This window comes from Plectropomus leopardus, chromosome 11 (genome assembly GCF_026936395.1).
Source record: "Plectropomus leopardus strain MGB_pleo_1.0 chromosome 11, ASM2693639v1, whole genome shotgun sequence".
Taxonomy (NCBI): domain Eukaryota; kingdom Metazoa; phylum Chordata; class Actinopteri; order Perciformes; family Serranidae; genus Plectropomus; species Plectropomus leopardus.
The window spans coordinates 37,556,361-37,581,360 of NC_142186.1; the positions used below are offsets into that span (position 1 = coordinate 37,556,361).

Consider the following 25,000-nt stretch of genomic DNA (forward strand, 5'->3'; position numbering starts at 1 on the left):
GTGGGGTGGGGTTGGGGTTGGGTGGTGTGGGTGTGGGGTGGGTGGGTGGAGGTGGGTGGGGTGGTGTGGTGTGGGTGGATTGGGGTGGGTGGGATTGGGATTGGGGTGGGGTGGGGTTGGGGATTGGGTGGGTGGGGTGGGTGGGGTTGGGGATTGGGTGGGGTGGGTGGGTGGGGTGGGTGGGATTGGTGTGGTGTGGGTGGGTGGGGTTGGGGTTGGGATTGGGGTTGGTTGGGATTGGGTGGGGTGGGGTGGGTGGGTGGGTTGGGGTTGGGGTTGGTGTGGTGTGGTGTGGTGTGGGGTGGGTGGGGTGGGGTGGGGGTTGGGGTTGGGGTGGGGGTGGGGGTGGGGTGGGGTGGGGTGGGTGGGTGGGTGGGTGGGTGGGTGGGGGTGGGGTGGGGTTGGGGTTGGGGTTGGGTGGGTGGTGTGGGTGGGTGGGGTGGAGGTGGGGTGGGGTTGGGGTTGGAGGTGGGGGCAGGTGGGGTGGGTGGGGTTGGGTGTGGTGTGGGGTGTGGTGTGGTGTGGGTGGGGTGGGGAGTGGGTGGGGTGGGGGTGGGGTGGGTGGGGTGGGGTGGGTGGGTGGGGTTGGGGTTGGGGTTGGGTGGTGTGGGTGGGGTGGGGTGGGGTTGGGATTGGGTGGGTGGGTGGGGTTGGGGTGGGGTGGTGTGGTGTGGGTGGGTGGGGTTGGGGTTGGGTGGGGTGGGGTGGGGTGGGGTGGTGTGGGTGGGGTGGGGTGGGGTGGGGTGGGGTGGGATTGGGGTTGGGTTGGGGTTGGGGTGGGGTGGGTGGTGTGGAGTGGGTGGGGTGGGGTGGGGTGGGTGGGTTGGGTTGGGGTGGGGTGGGTGGGGTGGGGTGGGGTGGGTGGTGTGGGGTGGGGTTGGGGTTGGGGTTGGTGTGGGGTTGGGGTTGGGGTTGGGTGGGTGGGGGTGGGGTGGGTGGGGTGGGTGGGGTGTGGTGTGGGTGGGGTGGGGTGGGTGGGGTGGGTGGTGTGGTGTGGGGTGGATTGGGTGGGTGGGGTGGGGTTGGGGTTGGGGATTGGATTGGGTGGGGTGGTGTGGGTGGGTGGGGTTGGGGTGGGGTTGGGGTGGGGTTGGGTTGGGTGGGGTGGGGGTGGGGTGGTGTGTGGGTGGGGTGGTGTGGTGTGGGTGGGTGGGTGGGGTGGGGTGGGGTGGGGTGGGGTTGGGGTTGGGTGGGTGGGGTGGGGTGGGTGGGGTGGGGTGGGGTTGGGGTGGGGTGGGGAGTGTGGGGTGGGAGTGGGGTGGTGTGGTGTGGGTGGGGGTGGAGTGGTGTGGGTGGGTGGGGTGGGGGTGGGGAGGTGGGGTGGGTGGGGTGGTGTGGTGTGGGTGGGGTGGAGTGGGGTGGGGTTGGGGTGGGGTGGGGTGGGGTGGGGTGGGTGGGTGGGTGGGGTGGGGTGGGTGGTGTGGGTGGGGTGGGGTGGGGTGGGTGGGACGGGGTGGGGTGGGGTGGAGTGGTGTGGGTGGGGAGTGGGTGGGGTGGGGTGGACACAGACACACAGATACACACACACACACACACACACCAAAAAGAAATATGCAGAAAACACACAATAAGACCAACAGTGTGTAAAACACTGCACGCTCACACGTCTTATATTATGGTCTGTCCCAGTGCTCCCAGCAGCTGCAGCCAGCAGCTCCTCATTTCTCCTCAGTCACCAGTTTAAGGTCATAAGAGACACAAGGACGTATTCGATATGATTTCACTAAACGTAAACAACACAACACAGTGACGTCAAACACGTCACGAGGATAAAGTCAGTCAGTCCCAAAAGGTCCACTGAAGCTCTTCAAACTGATGCTTCTCCCTATCCGCAGACTAGTGAGGTATATGTATGATATATATATATATATATATATATATATATATATATATATATACATACATATATACAGCAGTCCTAACATGTCGAGTTAAAAACAAACAAAAAAACATACTAGCCTCATAATTCGCTAAAACAGTGCAATAGCTTCAAGACTTTTTTTTGGGTCTTTGAAATTTTTGTTTTTTCACATTTCTTTTTTTAATTTACTTTTTCTCTAAATTGTTTTTTTCAAAAATACTTTTTAATATTTCTGACAAACCCTGGAAGTTACATCACGAAAGTTTTTTATTGTTCAAAATCCGAATAACTTTTTCCCGGACTCACGGTTGGCCGACAGGCGTGTTCTCCGGGACCTTCAGGCTGTAGGTGGCGTTGGTGAACTGCGGCGGCCGGTAGCCGGCCAGGATGGCCACTGTAGCCGGCGAGCCTTTGCGCCCGTTCCCGTCCACCGCCTGAACCCGCAGCAGGTAGTCCTTACTCGGGGTCAGAGGTCGACCCGTGGTCCTGATCTCACCGGAGCGACGGTCCACCTCGAAGCTCTCCTCGCCACCTGGACGGACAGAGAGGAAGAGGAGTCTTCACTGACGGTCCGTCAAACAGAGTCATGGTGTGTGTGTGTGTGTGTGTGTGTGTGTGTGTGTGTGTGTGTGTGTGCGCGCATGTGTGCGTGTGTGTGTGTGTGTGTTTGTGCGTGTGTGTGAGCTGGTTAACACTCTGAAGATTCAGAGGAAGAGTGTGAGTGAAGAGAGAGGAGTGCAGAAAAGACGTGAAGAGGGATGAAAAAGAAAAAGTATAAATGAGTGGACCAGGAGGACGGAGGGTGGGAGGAGGAGAGCAGGAGGAGAGCAGGAGCAGTGCAGGAGCAGTGCAGGAGGAGAGCTGGAGGAGTGCAGGAGGAGAGGAGGAGGAGAGGAGGAAGAGAGGAGGAGGGAGAGCAGGAGGAGAGCAGGAGCAGTGCAGGAGCAGTGCAGGAGGAGAGCTGGGGCAGTGCAGGAGCAGTGCAGGAGGAGAGCAGAAGGAGAGCAGGAGCAGTGCAGGAGGAGAGCAGAAGGAGAGCAGGAGGAGTGCAGGAGGAGAGCTGGAGGAGAGCAGGAGGAGAGCAGGAGGAGGGCAGGAGGAGAGGAGGAGGAGAGCAGGAGGAGTGCAGGAGCAGTGCAGGAGGAGAGCTGGAGGAGTGCAGGAGCAGTGCAGGAGGAGAGCAGAAGGAAAGCAGGAGGAGTGCAGGAGGAGAGGAGGAGGAGAGCAGGAGGAGTGCAGGAGCAGTGCAGGAGGAGCAGGATCCCCAGCTGTTGACCGGAGGGCTGTGAAGCAGCAGTCAATCATCTCCTGCTGCTGCGTCTATTTGTGGGGATTTTTGGGAGTTCGATGGAGGACCGACGGATCCGTCCATGAGCTGAGTATTTAATAAAGTTTTGAATTGAATTGCCATCCTCACCTGCACAGACTGAGATCTGATCGGTCGTCTCCGCCTCGTGGAGATAACACATTTGGGCACAACCGTACGATGACATCATCACTGAATCGCAGGGTACGACCTGCGTCCATCGACGTCACAAGAACACGCCGGAACAAAACATCCAAACTTTGTTGCTTGATGCAAATGGAAAACTGTAACGGGTCTCTTTTATTGTGAGAAAGTCGCAATAATGCCGGGGAAGATGTGTTGGAAAATAAAGGAAAAAAGATAATTATCATAATTACATAATTAAATTATAAAACTAGACTACTTTTCAAGCAGTTTTTCCAACTTTAATTTTCTTAAATTTTCTTATTGATATATTTATTTATTTTTATTTTTGTAATTAATTTTTAGGTAATTTTCTTGTACTAATTTCTTGTAAATTTTGGGGTCAGTTCCTCTTTTGTTGCTCATTGCCTTCTTCCCGTGTTTTGAAAGAAATTTAGCCGATTTGCTCAAGTTTCAAAGGGTCAATTTAAATTCATCACTGTCTGAATAAAAATGATGCTGTTCTTCGTTTAGTGTTTAGTCAGTGTAATAAGAGACAACGGGGAAGCGTGCAGAAAATGATTTTGAAATCTTGTTTTTTTTTTGGCACAACAAACTTAACGGATGCAGAAACTTCAAACTTGAAAACTTTGAAAGAAGCACTTTTCCTCCACTGTAAATTTCAGATCCTCAAAGTGAGTAAAATCACATTAATGCTTCTAATTGGCTTCACACACACTGCGTGAATATATTTCCATATTGGCATGATATTAAAAACCATTTTTAATGTAAATTATTGGATTATTCGTCGGTACACATGTAGTCACATTTCGCCAAAGGGGAGTCAGGAGCTCTTAATATGAAAGCATTGGAAATTAGTGCTCAAAATATCTCTCCTTCCTCCTCCTTACTTCTCCTCTCCTCCTCTAGAATAATATAAAAAATAAAAAATCCACAGCCACCGGCGCCCGTCCGCCCACCCTCCCACTCGCTGCCTCTCCAGAGACTTTCCTATTCTTCCTGAATCTGGGAGCGTTCTTTGCCCCAGGGAGCGATTAACAGCGCAGCTCTGTGCCGTTTATGTGCGCTTTTTTTTTCTCTCTCTCTCACTTGACAGTAATTGAAATTCAACAAGTCAAATTTTATTTATAAGTCGCTGCTTTGAACAAAACAGGTTTGTCACAGAGCGCCTGGCGGAGCAGCAGCGGACCTGATTACAGATCCAGAGCAGCAGCAAACAGGTTTTAGCTGAACAGGACTGGGGGAGAGGAGGGTCTGCTGCTGGGGTCTGCACGTCTCTGCTGCAGATAACTGTGGGGAGGGGACACGTATTTTTATGCATTTTGAAATTTCATTGTCATCACCAAAGACTTTTTACTACATCCCATCAGGACTGCTTTTTCCCTACGTTACACTTCTGTGTCCGCTTGCTGTTTGCTTCTGTATTTTTCTGTTGTGTGTTAACTGTTGAGCAGCTGCAGCTGTTTTCAGTGTACAACTAAAGTTTGACTTGAGTTCTGCTCCTGAGTTATGATGCTGCGGACAGAGAAGTGTTTTTGCAGGACTTTATGATGTGACAGTAGACGGAATAAGATTTGTGCAAAATTTAAGTGATATTTAGTAAATGTGGATAAACTTGATGTGAAGCTGACTGTATCTGCTGTTCCCTGCAGGCCCTCCGGTGTTCCCCACCATCAAAACTGTCCTCGAGTGCTGCACGCAACCGCTCGCTGCTCTGAAGAGGAAGGCTTAAATGCAGAAATCAAACTTTGCTGAAAAATGTTCGTGTATCACTAGAGGGGTTTCCATCACAGATGTGTGCAAAATTTAAGCAATATTTAATAAACGTGTAAAAAACTCAACATGGAGCTGACTCTGTTTCCACTGAGCGATGTCATGTGACGTCTCCTCTGATAACATCCCAGTAACAGGCATATTTTATATTCGCAGTTTCAATTTGCTCAGTGTGAGGGTCGTCTGAGTGGAGGTTTGTGCCAAATATAAGGAAAGGCCATTTTCAGATGTTGCGTTCTGAAGAATGAGATGTACACAAGGTCATGGTGACCTTGATCTTTGAACACCAAATGCTGATCACTTCATTGATAAGACTAAGTGGATGTTTGTGCCAAATTTGAAGACATTCGCTTAAGGTGTTTTGGAGATACTGCGCTCACAAGAATGAGGATGCAAAGTCACAGTGACCTTAACCCCTGACCTATGACCACCAAAATCTAATCATAACATCAATAAGTCCAAGTGGAGGTTTGTTTCAAATTTGAAGACATTCCTTCAAGGTGTTCCTGAAATAACTCTTTCAGGGGAACGGGACGGACATACGGAGGGACAACCAGAAAACGTCATGCATACTGACGGCACAGAGACATTCAATCAGGAGGAGGCTAAATAAAAATTAGAAATTGTTAACTCACTGTCCAGTAAGAGGAACTGGGCTTGTCCAAGCGACCCGTCTCGTTGCCGTGCCGACAGCTGGTACACCACAGAGCCGGGCGTGGCGTCAGGACCCACGGCGCCCAGGTAAGGCGAGGGAAACATGGCCCACTGCAGGTCAGCCTGACTGGGCATGCTCAGAGCCAGCCTGCACAGGTACCACTCGTCAACTGGAGGAGGGGACAAGAGAGAGAGACAGGATTTATTTTCCTGTCATTGTAGCGGTGAGTTCATTCAGCTCACGAAAGAACAAACCCAGTGAAACGTCTTCAGGAGGACACTCTGTGACCTGCAGGGACAGCTCATTCAAGACAAGAAATCAGAGACCAGAAACAGGAAGTCTGCTGGTGTTTTTCTTCATTCACTCGGTTTCAAGGAAAATTTTGAAACTGTTTCCTTTACCGTAATTTAAGTCTTTACGTCCACTTTATATTGATTATGACTTCAAAACAGCAACAAACCCCCCCCCCCCAAAAAACAGCAAACACATCAGTCTGTCCGCCACTCTGAAGAGAATCCAACAACAAAGTGACAACGTGGTGCTGTCCCAGTACTGAATCTGTGACTTTAAACCACCGCGCGCAGCTCCTGGAAAAGTACACGACACAACAAAGAAAACCCAGAAAATATGTTTGACAAACGTCGCTCAGAGTCACAAACAGTCCAAGGCATCAAGCTGAACCAAACTCACAAAGTCATACGTCACCCGGCCGGCGACAGTCAGCGTCACTGCGGGTCAATGAAAAGTTACGAGCGCAGGAGTTAAGAGTTAAAAGCTGAACGAGTTGCTCTGGCTGCAGAGTTTGCAATCGTCTGTTTCCTTGTGCAGCACTCACACAGCGACGTGACGAATCTTTGGGAGGCTCCCAAAGCTACAGGTTTCGTGTCAATGGTGCAGGAGACAGACACGAAAAGGAGTTTCAGGGGTACGAACACCCAAAAATATGAAACATCAGACTAATGCGATTTCTAGAGGTGCAGCTCACAATCATCTTCAATATTGCAGATTATTTCACAGATTATCGTTTATTTTACGAAATGTAAAGAAAAATCTGAAAAAATGCTCATCAGGATTTCCCAGGATCCAGTGCGACGTCTTCAAATCACATCTTTTGTCTGACCGGCGGTCCTCTTCATTTACTGTCATAAATAACACGGAAAAGCAGCAAATTCAAACAATTAACAATTATCAAAATAGTTGGCAAATAATTTTAGTGTGATTGACTAATCTATTAATTGACTAATCATCCGTAGTAATTTCCTTACTTTTTATATGTAAATGTCTTTCATTTTTTCAAAGTAAAAGTTCTATATAACTTTTATGTTTAATCAGTTAAAGACGACTCAGTTCACTATGATACTAATGTTTCCGTCATGTCCTGCTCCTTTTTGGGTCATTTTTTCTTTGGTTGTTCATTGCCTTCTGTGTTTGGTAAAAAAAAAAATAAAGCCAATTAGCTCAGCTCTCAAAGGGTTAATGGAAAACAATCTGATGTGTTAAGGTTGTATCATCCTCAAGTTTCCATCAGTAAATTAAGTTGTCATTTTGAGTGAATATTGTGTGCATTTTTTATTTCTTGGGGCTGCTGGTGGAGTCCGCTGTTGTTTTGTGTATTTTTGTTGCTGCGTCAGTTCGCTGTGACGCCTGCGACTGCCGTCTGCTGCAGCTTTGTAGTAACGCAGCTTGTTAGCAAAGCCAGCTGCACTTGTTCAGACCGCGGCATGAAAGCCGAGCCGCTCGCAGCCGAAGGGGACGAGGTGACGTTTCTGTGAGATATCTGTCGCGTGTTTGCTCCTCCTTCATCTCCGACACAAGACAGGAGTGACGGAGTGACGGCGAGGAAGAGAGGAAGGCGAGCGGCTCCTCCAAAATAAAACAACAAAACTTTCAGAAGATCACACGGCGACATCCACGCAGCAGGAAGTCCCGCTCGCCCCGTCAAAAATACACACTGGTGTTTGTCTGCGAGTCGACTCCGTCTGTCTCCGCGTCGCTCTTCATGTCGCTGCTTCTGAGGAGGGATTTGTTCGGTTTGAAGTTGCTGCAGCGTTCGCTGTTGTTTTGGCTCCTGTTTTGTTTCACAGCAGCGAAGGAGACAACAGCGTCGACAAGAGAGGAAACTTCACTTCAGAGAGAGCGCAGAAGAAGAAAGGAGGAGGAGGAGGAGGAGGAGACAGCAGGAGGAGGAGGAGGTGAAAACATGACAAAGGCGTCTGTGTCTCTTTTTATATCGTCTCTGAAGGTCTGTCAACAAACTGAGAGCAGGAGGAGAGAGGGAGGACAAGACAGAGAGAAGACGGAGGAAAGGAGGAAGGAGGAGAAACAGATGGAGGAAAAGGCGGAGGAGCGATGAGGAGGATAAAATTTGAAAGTGAAGAGGATAAAAGAGAGCGAGGAGAAATCCAAAGTGAAGAGGAGAAGGTGATGAAGGAGTCTTCCAGCTCAGTGCTCCTCTCTCTGTCTTCTTCTGTGCGACTGGCCTTCGGTCTTCAGCCGGCTCATAAAATCCTGAATAATCACGTCTATTTCTGTCCGTGGTTTTACATATGCCGCGCTGCGGGCCGCAGCATCAAAGTGAACTCCAATCCGTCCCATTATCACGATGAACATCAACACGTTGGGACGCAGCGCCCGCGGTCAGCACACGCGTCGGCCGGGACAAAAACTATGTGGAAGGCCGTCGGCCCTGTGGCTCCTCCGGGCTGACGACAGGTCACTGACACCAGAATAACGACGTTTATTTAGGGGGACGATTCGGTAAAGCTGCATCGCTTCATGAGGGCTGTCAGCAGAGGAGTCCTCATAACCGTCACGATGGTTGAGTTTAGGCAAAGACGGTCTCCCAAATGAAAGTCGGTTGTTTATTGGACCCATCCACCTCCCGACCCATCGCTCTGTAGGCATGGTGTTCCTTCACATGATCACCGGCAGCGTTTCAACCGGACACCATTCTTTAGTGTTTCCTGCACACGCAACCATTTCTGTCCATGCAGCTGCCAGCATATAATAACTACGTCACCGGTTCTGTCCGTGTCCGGTCGTGTTCTCATCTGACGCCATTCAGCCGTGCCCCAACTGGACGTGGAAGGTGTCTTTTAGTGTCCCACTTGTACTCTGAAAACAGAGCTGACATATACAATGAGCTCAGAGAGAAACTGGACAGCCAGAAGAAAAACTGGACCTGGGATCACGTTTCCTCCCGTCACAGGAAACATACCAGCAGTGCATCAGAACCGCCTGATTTCATCGTGTCCTCGGACACAGCAAGAATCCATTTTGTTCATAATGACTTAGTTTTGCTGGAGAACGCCGAGAAACAGATCTCATCCGCACTGTTATCATTTTACCCAAATCAAATTCACTGCAAACTTCTGCGTCATCTTTACAGGAAGTGGGCCTTATAATCTTTAAGTGCATTGCACTGCCCCAAAAACAGCTGTGTATTTGGTCGTGGAAATGACGAGCGTTCTTATTGAGCGTGGAAGTTAGATCCGATCACAAGCGGTCACTCTTGATGAAATCTAATGCCAGCAGACAGACTGTGAGCTGTCCCTCTGCGAGGAGATCGTGTAAGACTCATGTTAATAGCAGGTGCACACGGGGCCCGTTTCAGGATACTTTCTGTGCTGACTCCCATCACCGGAGCAAAAGTTCAGCCTCGTCTCCGTTCAGCGTTCCCTCACATCCTTCCGCTTGGCCTCCTCAGCAGGAGGAAATGCGCCTCACGGCCTGAACAGTGAGCTTTTCCCTGATTCGGGCCAGAACTCAGTGAACACGAGCATGCATGCATACCAAAGAGCAGAGGATGGTCGGGCTCGGGGCGGCCGCCGGCCTGCAGCGAGGAAGAAGAGTGGGAGATGACGAAGGGCTGAAAACCTGAATGCTGAGCAGTCATTTCCACACAAGGACAGACGAGTTTGTCCTTTCAGGCGCGACAGCATTTTTCAGGCCAACATGAAAAGAGTGTAAAATGGCGTTTGTGCTTTTAACAAAGTTTCTGTCGCATTTTGTCAGCTCCCGGGTGATGTAGTTTTTATTTCCGGAGGTGATTCTGACACAAAGTTTCGCTGTAGTTCAGTTATTTTGAGCAGCTATGAACGCATGGAGAGACACCTGAATATGAGCTCCGTTTTGTTCTGCTCAGCTTCCCATCCATGAGTTATCGCATCCCTCTGCTTCTACCCACAATCCCTTGGCTTTTGGGGTAGTTTCCTTGGTCAGATTAAATTTTCACTGCCAGTGAACTGCACCACAGTTTCACCGTCAGAGCGGATCTGAATTTTTTAGGCCTCGCTGAATCTCTCCTCGGTGCAGTCAGAGTTCAACGATCCTCGACCCGTCGCTCTGTTTCTGTGTCTCCCTCAGGTCGGACTTTACGGAGCAGTTTCAGTGTTTTGATCTATTAAACTTCATGAACTCAGTCATGAGGAGACGTCTCCCTGAGAGGTGACGACATTTAACACAGTGCCATCACTGTCACCTGAATGCAAACTCAACTAAAGGAGAGCTCAGAGCTCTACACAACATCCACTTTCTTCTCATTCTAATCTGAGTTATTGTATCCAAACTGGTTATAATCTAAAGTTTATCCCAATTTATGTTAAATTTTCTGCAGCACTGGTCATCCATTTTTGTGTGTTATGACAGCATCGAGCTGACAAAAACAACCCGCTAATGTGTGCTCACCGTTTTTCTCTGAAAACATACGATACAGACATTCAGGAAGTTTTTACTGGGAGCTGAATTATCCACAGAGATCTCTTTGTCTTTTGATTTAATCTGGTGAAACACTAAATAAAGCACTTTCATGTTTGGAAAAATGGTGTTTTTCTTTTTTTTTCAATTCATATTTTTCGATACAAAATTTTAAAATTTGAATACTCAGCGAGGCGTTCAGTGTGAAAGCAGCGTTCACGTCATCTCGTTAACAAGATAACTGAGCTAACGAGTGGAAATGTGTAAAGACATTTTTGCAGACACTAGCACAGAGACTGTGTCGTATTAAGTTGCTGTGAGCTGTAAATTCACCACGTCTCAGCAGAAGAGAGACGATAATATTGTCACAGAGCAGTGCAAAGTCTCTCCTCCTCTGTGCTGCTGCCTGCACGTCTGCTGCTGCCTGCACCAAAGAGCAGCGTGAAAATCAAGAGCACTCACTCTGCAGCAAAATCTGGGAACCAAAGGCCCCAAAGAAGTACGCTGAACAGCACACTGACAAGCAAAAAAACAATCAAATTTTATTTATACAGCACCTTTCAAACAAAATACAAATTTAATTCAAAATGCGTCACAGTTTGACTGAAGAAACAAAAACAAGAACATAGGAAATAAGCAAAAATGGATCTTGAAAAAATGATCTTAATAAATAAAAACCACAAAATCGTGATATTTAGACACTTCATAGAAAACAGACTAAAAAGACAAGTGCATCAATGCCACTGTCCACACTTGGAAAGGCTCGATAAAAAGTGAGATTTAAACTTTTTCAAACAGCATGTCTCAGCTCTACACGAGACTCAGTGATTGGTTTGTCAAATGCACGTCTGATAAACTTCCCAAACTCAGATGAAAAGCTGCTTTTCCAAAACTGTCTGCAGGACCGTGTCCCGCAGTCCCACCGAGGCTCGGCCCTCACACTCACAGGGGTTTGGGGAAGTAGTGGCTGCCAAACGCTCGCAGGCATCAATTATCGTAAAGATTCTCCATGACAACAAGCGAGGAAGCAGGTATTTTTGACCAGGTGTTTTTGGATTCAGTCCGACAGTGTTTAATGCAGGAAGTCTCAGCAGGAGCTCAAACCAAGAGAGTCGATGTTATCTGATTCTTTAAATTCCCTCTCCTCAGTCTGCCCGCTGTCATCTCCACCGTCTCAGTCCGATATACATCCAGGTCCCTGCTGAAGCGCCGTCACATCGCCGTGCGTTTGTCTTTCCAAAGCTTTCATGTTTGTCTGGATTCCTGCTCCGGTCCTGACGAGAAGAAGACATCTCGTTTCTGCTCAGGTGAATATTTGACTGTAAACGATGAGAGAGGTGTTGGCAGAGCTTTTCTCTTTGTGTTTGTCCTCCGTTTCTCTGCTGAGTCTGTTTGGCGATGGCCTCGTTTCCTGGCAGAGATCAATAAAGTTTCATGAACAGTGTGTTGTGTGGAACACAGAGCGCTGTGTCGTCAAACAGGAAGTGTTGAGAGCGACACATCCTCTATAAAAGCGGATAAATAGTCCCAGTGAAGTGCAGCTAAGTCCATCTTAAGCCGCCACTCATTTGAATCTCAAAGCGGAGCGTGTCACGGCTTGTTATGCAAACCAGGCTAAAAAGAGAAAGGGAATTGTGCTTTTTTACGCCAAACTCCATTCTGCCGTCTTTTAATTTTAATTCATCGATTTGTTTGGGGAGGGGATTTGTTTGTCTGACATACAGCGTGTCGGGATCAGAGCAGGAGGCGACAGAATCGAGAGGACGGAGACACAATGCGAGGAGCTATTTTCTGTCTTTTTCCTCTGAGTCTCTGACTTGAATGGCGGCTGATGTATTCAGCGTGAAGCGGAGCCGTGGCAGCCAACCCGCGCCGCTTCAGAAATAGCAAACCGCCGCCACTGCTGCTGCTCGCAAAGCTTCAATTAGGGGAGGGGTGTGAGATGTAAGAGGGGATTAAATTAAAGTGTGGTCGCGCCCACAGGTTGTCACACAGCCGATGATGAAAGGTGATTAAAGTGCAAGTCGTGTTTATTTATAAAGCGCTTTTGACAAACCTGTTTGTCACAAACCTGCGTCGCAGCGACGCCACACAAACAAACAGAGCTACAAACAGGCCAGAAAACCAGAAAAGACAAGAACAAAAGTGCAGGAAGAAGTCAGACACATGAGACAGAGCGAGCAGAGACCCACAAACAGGCAGCTCGCCCACCCGCCGGTAACCTCACACAGCTTCATTCTGTCTGCGGGCCGTCAGGAGGCGAAAACCAGATCAGACAACAACGACAACAGCAGAAACAATGTAAACTACAAGAGGAGAACTGCGATGCTGTCAAATCTGTGCCAAGCCGTCGTTCCCGAGGCCCAAAAGCCCGCTATCGAACCCCCATCCCTCCAAAGAGTCACACCTCTCCAAAAATACAACCCCCCCCCCCGCAGTTTTCCAGCAGCATCTGAGCCATCAGGAAGGTTTGGGTGCATCTGTGTTATATGCATATATGTATACAGTCAGGGACGGTACCAGTACGCAGCAAAAGCACACCTGCTCACACCTGCTCACACCTGCTCACACCTGTTCATACCTGCTCACACCTGCTCACACCTGCTTACACCTGCTTGCACCTGCTCACACCTGCTCACACCTGCTCACACCTGTTCATACCTGCTCACACCTGCTCACACCTGCTTACACCTGCTCACACCTGTTCACACCTGCTTACACCTGCTTATACCTGCTCACACCTGTTCACACCTGTTTACACCTGCTTACACCTGTTCACACCTGTTTACACCTGCTCACACCTGTTTACACCTGCTCACACCTGCTCACACCTGCTCACACCTGCTCACACCTGCTCACACCTGCTCACACCTGCTTACACCTGCTTACACCTGCTCACACCTGTTCACACCTGTTTACACCTGCTCACACCTGCTCACACCTGTTCACACCTGTTTACACCTGCTCACACCTGTTTACACCTGCTCACACTTGCTCACACCTGCTCACACCCGCTCACACCTGTTCACACCTGCTCACACCTGCTCACACCTGTTCACACCTGCTCACACCTGTTCACACCTGTTTACACCTGCTTACACCTGTTCACACCTGTTTACACCTGCTTACACCTGCTCACACCTGTTCATACCTGCTCACACCTGCTCACACCTGCTCACACCTGCTCACACCTGATCACACCTGCTTACACCTGCTCACACCTGTTTACACCTGCTCACACCTGTTCACACCTGTTTACACCTGCTTACACCTGCTCACACCTGCTCACACCTGCTCACACCTGCTCACACCTGCTCACACCTGTTCATACCTGCTCACACCTGCTTGCACCTGCTCACACCTGCTTACACCTGCTTACACCTGCTCACACCTGTTCACACCTGTTCACACCTGTTTACACCTGCTCACTCCTGTTCATACCTGCTCACACCTGCTCACACCTGCTTACACCTGCTCCCACCTGCTTACACCTGCTTACACCTGCTCACACCTGTTCACACCTGTTCACACCTGTTTACACCTGCTTACACCTGCTCACACCTGTTTACACCTGCTCACACCTGTTCACACCTGTTTACACCTGCTCACACCTGTTTACACCTGCTCACTCTTGCTCACACCTGCTCACACCTGCTTACACCTGCTCACGCCTGCTTACACCTGCTCACACTTGCTCACACCTGCTCACACCTGCTCACACCTGTTCACACCTGCTCACACCTGCTCACACCTGCTTACACCTGCTCACACCTGCTCACACCTGCTCACACCTGTTCACACCTGTTCACACCTGTTTACACCTGCTCACACCTGCTCACACCTGTTCACACCTGCTCACACCTGCTCACACCTGCTTACACCTGCTCACACCTGTTTACACCTGCTCACACCTGTTCACACCTGTTTACACCTGCTTACACCTGCTTACACCTGCTCACACTTGCTCACACCTGCTCACACCTGCTCACACCTGCTCACACCTGCTCACACCTGCTCACACCTGCTCACACCTGCTCACACCTGTTCACACCTGCTCACACCTGCTCACACCTGCTTCCACCTGCTCACACCTGCTCACACCTGCTTACACCTGCTCACACCTGCTCACACCTGCTTACACCTGCTTACACCTGCTCACACCTGTTCACACCTGTTCACACCTGTTTACACCTGCTTACACCTGTTCACACCTGTTTACACCTGCTTACACCTGCTCACACCTGTTCATACCTGCTCACACCTGCTCACACCTGTTTACACCTGCTCACACCTGTTTACACCTGCTCACACTTGCTCACACCTGCTCACACCTGCTTACACCTGCTCACACCCGTTTACACCTGCTCACACCTGCTCACACCTGCTCACACCTGTTTACACCTGCTTACACCTGCTCACACCTGTTCATACCTGCTCACACCTGCTCACACCTGTTTACACCTGCTCACACCTGTTTACACCTGCTCACACTTGCTCACACCTGCTCACACCTGCTCACACCTGCTTACACCTGCTCACACTCGTTTACACCTGCTCACACTTGCTCACACCTGCTCACACCTGTTTACACCTGCTCACACCTGCTCACACCTGCTCACACCTGCTTACACCTGCTCACACCTGTTTACACCTGCTTACACCTGCTCACACCTGTTCACACCTGCTCACACCTGCTCACACCTGCTTACACCTGCTCACACTCGTTTACACCTGCTCACACTTGCTCACACCTGCTCACACCTGTTTACACCTGCTCACACTTGCTCACACCTGCTCACACCTGCTTACACCTGCTCACACCTGTTTACACCTGCTTACACCTGCTCACACCTGTTTACACCCGCTCACACCTGCTCACACCTGCTCACACCTGTTTACACCTGCTCACACCTGTTCACACCTGCTCACACCTGTTCACACCTGCTCACACCTGCTCACACCTGCTTACACCTGCTCACACCTGTTTACACCTGCGCACCTCCAGCGTTGGAGTCACTGATCCTGGGTGTTTTTTACGGACCTTTTGTGCCACCAAATGTTACGTATCTGCGGTTTACAGACATGTTGATGCGAACCATTTTTGTGTCGGTTTTCTAGCTGCAGGAAGTGTGTATTTTTGGAGGAACAGGACTTTGGAGAAACAGGCGTTTGTTTTGGGGATTACGGGCTGTTGAAGAAATGGGTTTACAGTCCAGTTTTGGCAGTGGTGTAATAAAACAAAGTAATAACACTTTGCTACAGTACTTAAGTACTTTGTGGGAGTATCTGTACTTTACTTAAGATTTTATATTACTGGTAACTTTCACCTTTACTCCTCTACATTTCCTACGTGCAGTAAACATCAGATACTTTATGACTTTTACTCAGTAATGTTCCGACCGGTGACTTTAACTTCTGCCAAAGTCATTTTCTGGGGAGATATTTGTACTTTTACTCAAGTGTTACTTTCAGGTACTTTATCCAGCACTTTTGGGCAGTTGGAACGATGAACAGTCCCCGTCACATCAGAGGTCAAAGATGCTGTGTGCTCGGCCTGCCCGCAAATCTGCCCTCACAAACAAGCAACCATCAGTTTTAGGTTTAAATGAGGAATATTTGCTTTGGTTGCTCTCATGATTTTTTTCTCTGTTTACATCCTCTGAAATGTCTGAAATGGTCTGTACGGACGTGGATTTGTGAAAAATATCAAGTGGACAAAAGCAAGAGTGACTTTTAGAGGTCAGTGCTGATCTCGGCCCCGTTAGACCGCCAAGAAAACGATGTTGTATCGACCTTTTACAGGAGAACACCAGATCTCTTTTAACCTCAAACTCTGTGTGTGTGTGTGTGTGTGTGTGTGTGTGTGTGTGTGTGTGTGTGTGTGTGTGTGGGCACACAAAGTCCAAGCACACGGACACAGCTGTGTTGGCACTGTGGGAAGATCAGAGTGATCGTTGTTACACACACACACACACACACACACAAACACACCAACACATACGTCTCTGACAAATGTGCACCTGACTGCCACAACACGGGTGTGTGTGTGTGCGTGTGTGTGTGTGTGTGTGTGTGTGCCTTTGACAGTGTGAGATGCGTCTCTGTGACGCGTGAAAGCACTCTGGCTCTACACTGTGTGTGTGTGTGTGTGTTTAAGTGTATGTTGCATGAAAGTATTTCTTGTATTTTAACGGTTTCATGAAGATCTTGTTGTATCTTTGTGTTCTTTAGTTTTTCATCCTTCATATCGGGCGATATGGCTAAAAAAGTTATCACGATTTAAAATTTTCTTATCAGTTGATATCGATAATTAGCTGGGCATAAATCAAGTTAACAGATGTGTTACGGTGTGAAAGTTTCATTCACGTCACTTTTAATCACGTTATGTCATATCATTATATAAAACAGACAGCTCGTCAGCCACATTCACTCACGAACGTCCTGGAAACGTTAGACGAGAAAACCTCACAGCGTTTCTGCAACTTAAAAACAAAAGTTGATTGTCATTATTTTGATTATAATTGCTTTAAAACGAGCTCAGATCTGTGAAATATTCTGCCGTTTGCGGTCTGACATCAAATACGTTTTTATCTAGTTATATTTATCAATATTGTCTGACTTTAAAATATTTTTCGGAATTTAATGTTTTAGCCATATTGCCTTACGCCTGCGTGCTAATAATGAACAATTTTTGTGGATAACTTTTCAAAAACCAAGTTACAAAGTGATTCACACTGGGAAACAAATGAATGACACGCCCTTTATATGGATGCATGAATGAAATTAACTTTTTAGGCTACAAATTAAAAAAACAAACTGCCAAAAAAATGTTTTTGAATGATTTGTCCTTTTTATGCAAATATGGTGTTCAGCATAAAATATCTGTGCCCCCCAATAATCCGCTGTTTGTCGGACTCCAGTGAGACTGTGTGCCCTAAAATTAAAAAACTGTGACTTCGGTCAGTTTTGAACAGTAAGAAATGTAAAGATGTAAAACTTCAGATCAGATTCTGTTTCTGCAGTCGAGTCGAGGTGAAAGTGGAAATATCGTCGGACAAAACCCTCCTCTGTTTGTGAACCCGGCTTTCCATCTGGTCCCTGGGAGCCAGCGGACAGAGGCCTGCTGCATCCTAATTAACCACCTTATAGACTGGCCTACTTTACCTCCACACACACACACACACACACACACACACACACACAGAAAGTCCTGCAGGCACACAGTTAATTAAGCCCCATTTTTCACTGCTGATGAAGAGAGAGAGGGATGAAAGAGAGAGAGAGAGAAAGAGGGGAAAAACGATGGAGGACGGAGAGAGAGATGAGTTTAAAGCCTAACAAGGCAGATAATGATGAGAATAATAATCGAAAAGAAAATGGAAAATCAATGCAGAAATCTGCCTTTGTGGACACACACACACGTGCGCGCACACACACACACACACTGTGGTAATGGGAGTTATTATGACTGATTACACGTTTGTAATTATTGAAGTTCTGATCAGAATATTATTCATAAACCTGAAGGTGCAGTGGTCACTAACACTGTTTCTGTCTCTTTTAACTGGTTAAATAAAGGTTATTATATACTGTGTTTCATTTTGACCTCTTTTTTTTGGCTCTTTCACTGCTGCAGGACTTTAACCCTTTGAACTCTCAGGAACCGTCCTCCATTGCCTACACTGCCATTTTTGGTTATTATTGGGGTTGACAGATTCTCGTCCAGGACGATTATCAGGGCCGACGTTTGGCATTTTACTGATTATCTGTGTCTGCGTTTTATTTTAATGATTGCCGATAAAATGAATGAATGTGTGTATTACACTCCAATCTGCAGCACATGCAAACAATGTGACAGCATGGAGGAACTTTGACTTTGTAAAACCTCAGGGAGATATTTCTATTTATTCTTTTTTTTAATTTAAATTTTCACTAAACTTTATTAAAACACATTGCTGGGGACTTTCTGAATATGATGTTGCTTAGTTTTGTGTTGGAGTTTGTTATATTACAAATTTTAGATATTGACAGAAATATTTTCATTTTTATTGTAAATGCATCTCTGCTCCAAATATTTAGTTATCTGTCTCATTAAGTACTAATAATCTGCACCAGCCCTGGAAAACCAACATCAGTCCACCCCTAACTATTCTGATTTCATTTCTCTGAGTTTCCTTAAATGCTTCATCTCCCTAAAATCTCTACAAACTGAGCTAAAAAGGTTATGGAAGTCGAAATCAGAATAGCTGATAAGAGCACTGAAATTGTGTCCTTTAAATTTTTTTTGACATGTTTAATCAGATTTTTACAAAATAAAACATAAAAACATATTAATCCAAAGGATTTTTTTAAAATGTAGAAACATAAACAAATATTTTTAAAACACCGTAGATTATTTAGTTTTTGAGAGATGCTCACTTTTATGTGCAGGTCATTCTTCGTTTGTCTGCCGCATAATGACGTCATAACGTGTCGTTGCTTTAGTTTCAGATTTTGTGTTATTTATTCGGAGAAAAATGTATCGAGGATGACAGAAGCTGAGAGGAAACCGTGCTCTGACGTTTATTACTGCAGACGGAAAAACTACATCCAGAGATGGAGGTGTGTGTTTGCGTCCAGGTGTGTGTGCGTGCGTGCGTGCGTGTGTGTGTGTGCGTGCGTGCGTGCGTGCGTGCGTGCGTGCGTGTGTGTGTGTGCGTGCGTGCGTGCGTGCGTGTGTGTGTGTGAGTGCGTGCGTGCGTGCGTGTGTGTGTTGCTCTCTCTCTGACCACTAATGTGGTCTGTGAGTCCTGGTGTGGGAGCTCAGGAGTGTGTGGGAGCGAACAGCAACATGGAAACTCACTTAGGGTTTGATTCTGCCGTCAGGGAGGAAAGAGGTGGAGACGGAGGGAACAGAGACACGGAAAAAAGAAAAGAAATGGTGGGAGAGGTGAGGAGAAAAACTGAGGATGCTGGAGAGGACAACAGAAAAGTAACGAGACATTTCTTCAAATCTAAAGTTCGTCCTATTCAGTGGAGAAGTTTCCGTCGCATACGAGGCGGCAGTGATTGTTCCAGGAATTAGCCCGGCCCTCAGTTATGTTTGTTATGGTCCTTTTTACACAGAGATCACGCTGTCCACCTGCTACCAAATCCATTCTTCAAATAATTCATTTTTTTAATTATGATTTATGAGTTTCCATAGTTTAACCCTTTGAAATCTGGATTGACATCACTTTTCTTGTGCTGCGTTCAGACACGTTCACAACTATTTAAACGTTTGAGATCTGAGCATATTGTTTCCTTTTCGGCTCGGCTCGGCTACCTTCCTCCGCTCTTGGCTCAAAGGGGAGACCACCCCGTGCCCCCATTCCACGGTCAAATCTATTGTCATGTTCATGGTATGTGGGAAAGTTGAGATTCCGACTTGGGAAGTTGTTCTTCTGATTTGTTTGTGTCCGTGAGCTTTGAGGTCGTAAAGTGGAACAACATGAAGCTGCAGAGAAGACGAGCTGACTTTTAATTTTAAGGGGTTGATAGCTGTTTCCAGTTTGTTTATATTTTTATATATAATTTTATTTTTATAAATATATTTCATTCTAATATTTAATCTCAGTGACTCTACATGAACAGCAGTTAACATTAACACCATATCGCTCTTTACATGTGATCAAAAATTGATATTTAATACATGAATTAATAAAAAGTTTCTCTCCGTTAATCAAACATTGATTTTCCCTCCGTGTTTGTGCGTTTGTGACGTGGCGTCGGCGCCTCGTGCTGTAAAGTCAGCGTGTTGTCAGTGTTAGTATTCTGGCTGCTGCAGAGTTCACAGTTTGCTGCAGCTAACAGACGCACAAACTCATGTGACTCTACGAAAAATCAAGGAGAGCTACGAGGAGCAAAATAACCAAATATATCATTTTTTACTGTCAGCTGTTTCCATGATTTCTGACATTTCTGCTGCTCTGAAACGTCACACAAACCTCACAATGCAACAACTCTGGGATCACTGAAATTTTGAAATTTCCCAATTTCACACTCATAATTACGACTTTTAGGGCTGTTCATGTGCTCGTAACTCATAAAAATAATACATATACTGTATTTCCGAGGAGCATATGAAGGCAGCATTTTTGACAGAATGGCGAGGTGGAAAAGCGGCGTGATCTGAGTGAAAGGGGCTTTTGATTGCATAATGCATGAAAATATAAATGAGTGGAAAGTTTTTTGCACATTATCTGAATGATAAAAGCTGGAGCAACACCTAATGTCAGTACTGTGAGCTCAGGTTGTGCAGATTTCAGGGATATAAATGTATATATGATGATACAAGAAATGGCATCACCGCAAAACAAAGAGCAGCGATGGAGACACTGGAGGAGCATTTCTGCTGCACAGATCAAACTGAAGCTTTGGAGATTTAAAAAAAAGACAGATCAGATGAGACTTTAAAGCAACATAAATTAAATATGGCCACTGTGTCCACAAAGCAAACTGATGACATCATTGCATCAGCAGCCGTCGTTCGGTTCCCAGCGAGCTGCGGCTGAAACTAAGCGCCGCCTCGCTCCGGCTGGCAGCGAGGATCCCCGGTTCCCACGGAGGGGAATACAGCGCCCTGAGGGGCCCCGGCGCCGCGCTCAGGAGCCTCAACGGCCCCGAGTTCAATCCATTCAGACAAACAGCAGATCCACGGGCTGATTTCTATTGACACGGCTGCAGAGAGGATCAATGACGCCGGAGGAGAGAGAGAGAAGAAGAACACAGCGGAGGGGAGGGACGTCAAAGAAAAGAAAAAACTGGAGGGAAACAGGACCGGCGGCTAAAATCAAACACTGAGCGTCTGACGGAAAAGTCAGTCAGATGAATGCCTCATTCTGATCTCCTCTCTTGATTGGCCAGATGGAAAAAGGCATCATGGGAAGTGGAGCGAGCGGACGGGTCGAACAGGATTTACAGATAACTGGCAGCGTTCGTTTTAATCTGCTGGCTGGAGCAGACAGGCGGAGCTCGAAAAATAACAAGAGTTTCAGCACTCACAGAAAAGTGTGTGTGTGTATGTGTATGTGTGTGCGTGTGTGTGTGTGTGTGTGTGTGTGTGTGTGTGTGTGTGTGTGTGCATGTGTGTGTGTATGTGTGTGCGCGCGTGTGTGTGTGTATGTGTGGGCCAGATTGGTTCTGCAAGAGTTACACCAGAAGATGAAAAGGGAGGAAACATGAAAGGACAGCTAAAAAACCGATGAAAAGAAAAGAAGAGAGAGGGAAAGATCGAACGTTTCAGAGATGAAATAAAGAACAGAGGGAGGACGCAGAGAGAAAAAAAGACAAGAGAGACAAAGACAGGAATAAAGAGAGGACAATAAAAAAGGAAAATAAAAATAAAAAAAATAAAAAACTCAGAGTGGACCGGATGAATTTCTGTTAAACTGCACCAGATTGTATGAGACAAAATAAAAAATGTCAAATTGAATCCAGTAATTAACGTTCTAACAGGTTAACTGAATCAGTGTGTGAAATGTCAATAATGCGTCTTTGTTCCTGGTCTGTGTTAACACCAGTGTCCTGTTTGTTTTTCTTGTTTGTTTTTCATGTTTGTTTGTTTGTTTGTTTGTTTGTTTTGGTTGACAGTTCTTGTTTTGTTGTTGTTGTTTGTTTGTTTGTATTGCTCTATAAAATCAATAAATAGATGTTAATAAAAAGAGAAAGAGACCAAACGAGACAACAACAGACTGCTTGAATCAAGACAACAACAAACAGGACTAGACCAAACAGACCAGAAGAGACCAGATCAGATGAGACCCGATTACTGCTTCTGATTGTCGATTTTTTGGGGGACGCTCTAGGTATCCTTCTGCGTCTGCATGTTACGCTCTAGGTATCCTTCTGCGTCTGCATGTTACGCTCTAGGTATCCTTCTGCGTCTGCATGTTACGCTCTAGGTATCCTTCTGCGTCTGCATGTTACGCTCTAGGTATCCTTCTGCGTCTGCATGTTACGCTCTAGGTATCCTTCTGCGTCTGCATGTTACACTCTAGGTATCCCTCCGCCTGCTGTTGACGTTCTAGGACGCAGCGATTGTGATGTCAACACAAACACATGGTTTAGCTGTCTTTTTTAAAGATGGTGCTGAAGTCCTGGAGATATCTTTGGAGGTTTTTGAAATGGTTTGTAGTGATGTGGGAGGGATGGTTTGTAGCAGTGTTGAAAGGTTTTGGAGAGGTGGTGATGTTTTTGTGGGGGCACTGAGGGGGTTAAGAGCAAGGTTAGAGTTTATTTGGTTTTGAAAGATGGTGCTGAGGTCCTGGGGATATCTTTGGAGGTTTTTGAAACGGTTTTGGAGGGAGATTAATGATGACTCAGTGTTTCGGATGGTTTGTAGCAGTGTTGAGGTCTTGGAGGGGTTGAGAGGTTTTGGAGGGGTGGTAGCGTCAGCGGGCTGTGGGATGTTTTCAGAGGCCCTGAACGTGTCTCTGGTGGATGTGTTTGGGGAGGTGTTGGGTTTGTGTGGGAGCGTCAGTGACGGGGCGTCAGTGACGGCGTCTGAAGACGAGGAATCCGCTGTGATGTGAGAAACAGCGGCTGTCGTCTGAATTATGAATATCTGAGGACTTTTGTCAGCCATTAAAAAATAAAGCCGTGAAAGTTTAATGCGGCGCTTCGTTGATTATTGATGGAGGAACTCCAACACTGTGACGTGTGTGTGTGTGTGTGTGTGTGTGCGCGCTTGTGTGTGTTTTACATGGACAGCATGTGTCTTCGTTAATCATTTGTGTGTTTTACTGCGACGATGCTTATTTCTTATTTAACTTGAGAATATTATTTGAAGAAAAGCGTCTCGTCTGGCTGCTGTCGGATGACCTCAGGTGGGCGGGGTCTGTAAATAGCTCTGAAGTGATTGACAGGTGTCTCTGCGTCACCTGCAGGGACGTAAAGGAGTGCAGCTGTGGAGCCATCGGCTCAACATCTGGGTAACTCTGTGTGTGTGTGTGTGTGTGTGTGTGTGTGTGTGTGTGTGTGTGCGTGTGTGTGTGTGTGTGTGTGTGTGTTTCTCTGTGAGTGTCAGCTCAGCTGAGGACTCTGTGTGTGCGTGTGTGTGTGTGTGTGTGTGTGTGTGTGTGTGTGTCTGTGCGCGTGTGTGTGATATGGGAATTCCTCACTGTGACTCCAGTGTGTGCTTCTCTGTGTGTGTTTGTGTAAATCTGTTATCGTTCACCATCATTTGGAGTGAGAATAATCAACAAAGGCAGAAAGCTGCACTGTGCCCAGTTTAGTGTGTGTGTGTGTGTGTGTGTGTGTGTGTGTGTGTGTGTGTGTGTGTGTGTGTGTGTGTGTGTGTGCATGTGTGTGCATGCGTACTGCTTAATCCATTGTGTGTGCTTTTATGCTTCTTGTGTGTATTCGTGTGTGCACGGGTCAGATTTGGTGTCTCAGTTTGACGTCTCTGCAGCTGCGTCTCTGACTGTCTGTGTGTTTGCAGGAAACATACAGGGTTTCTTCATTTCTCCGACAGTTTTTTGTTTTTTTCAAACCTTTCCAAACTCTGCTCCTGGTATCAGCAGTCGGGTTTATGGTTTGTCAGCTTGTCACAGTAACATGTTCTTCCCCCTGAGCGGGGCGCTGAATGTGCTCCAGAGGTCCTGACTCAGCGCTATCAAGATGATGACTTTCAAATATGGATGTGATGAGCTAAAAGTTTAAAGAAGCATTTCACCGATTTAAAGTCCTGACATAAATCTGTTCTGCTTCTGCAGCAGAGCCTCTTTTGGAACTGGTGGTACGAGAGCAGAGAAAACACAGGAAAAGGAAAGAAGCAGAAAACCTACAGTCTACCAGAATGCACCGCAAGGCACTGACTAATAAATGCTCACGCCGGTGGGAAGTAATGCGCCCTCGTCTGATTGACACGACGGTGGCCGGATGAATCTCATATTCTAGTGAAACTGTGAACTAAAACTGAAACTGAACTGTTTCTGAAAATATTTGGGGGAGAGAAATGTGCGACACAGTAACAGAAACTTTGTATTTGATCATCGTGCTTTGTTTCACTGTTTGATCTGTTACTCCTCAATAACCCTTAATTCCACCGGGTGTCTCAGTGCCGGGTTACGGCCACAACCTCCGGAGCTGATCTCGGATGTTTTAGGCGCAGTTGTGATTCCAGCAAGCTCCGCGGAGCTGGAGCGTCCCACTCTTCTCAGCAGAGAATCCACCTGAGTCTATTTTTGCTGGACACAGACAGCAGCCGCGTCAAGACGCACAGAGCAGAACGTATCAGACAGGAAGTCGTCACAACGTCACGTCACAAAGCATCGCTGCATCCTGTCATTTTTCAAAATAAAACACATTACACAATCTGCTGTTCCTCCTACCAGCAGCCCTCTGAACTCTGACCTGCAGGAGAATTAATGCTCCTGCTAACAGACGCTATGCATCAAACAGACAGGAAGCAGATCATAATTATCAACAGCGCTGTGTTTTGAAGAAAAACACAGTTAAAACCTCAGCTTCTGACAGTGTCTCCAAACATGAAACCGTTACAGAGAATAATGAGAGACACCAGATCAGCTTTGTAACACACACACAC

General features: G+C 47.0%; 1 protein-coding gene across 1 annotated transcript in view; it reads right to left on the reverse strand.

Annotated features, from left to right (window-relative positions):
• The window catches only part of LOC121945704 (neural-cadherin), a 143,142-nt gene that overhangs the window by 75,458 nt on the left and 42,684 nt on the right, over nucleotides 1-25,000 (reverse strand). The window contains exons 3-4 of the mRNA XM_088084823.1: nucleotides 5,720-5,908; nucleotides 2,168-2,393 (exon numbers count right to left, since the gene is read on the reverse strand). Of these exons, the coding sequence (XP_087940949.1) occupies nucleotides 2,168-2,393; nucleotides 5,720-5,908 (415 nt within the window). The remainder of the gene's footprint in view (nucleotides 1-2,167; nucleotides 2,394-5,719; nucleotides 5,909-25,000) is intronic.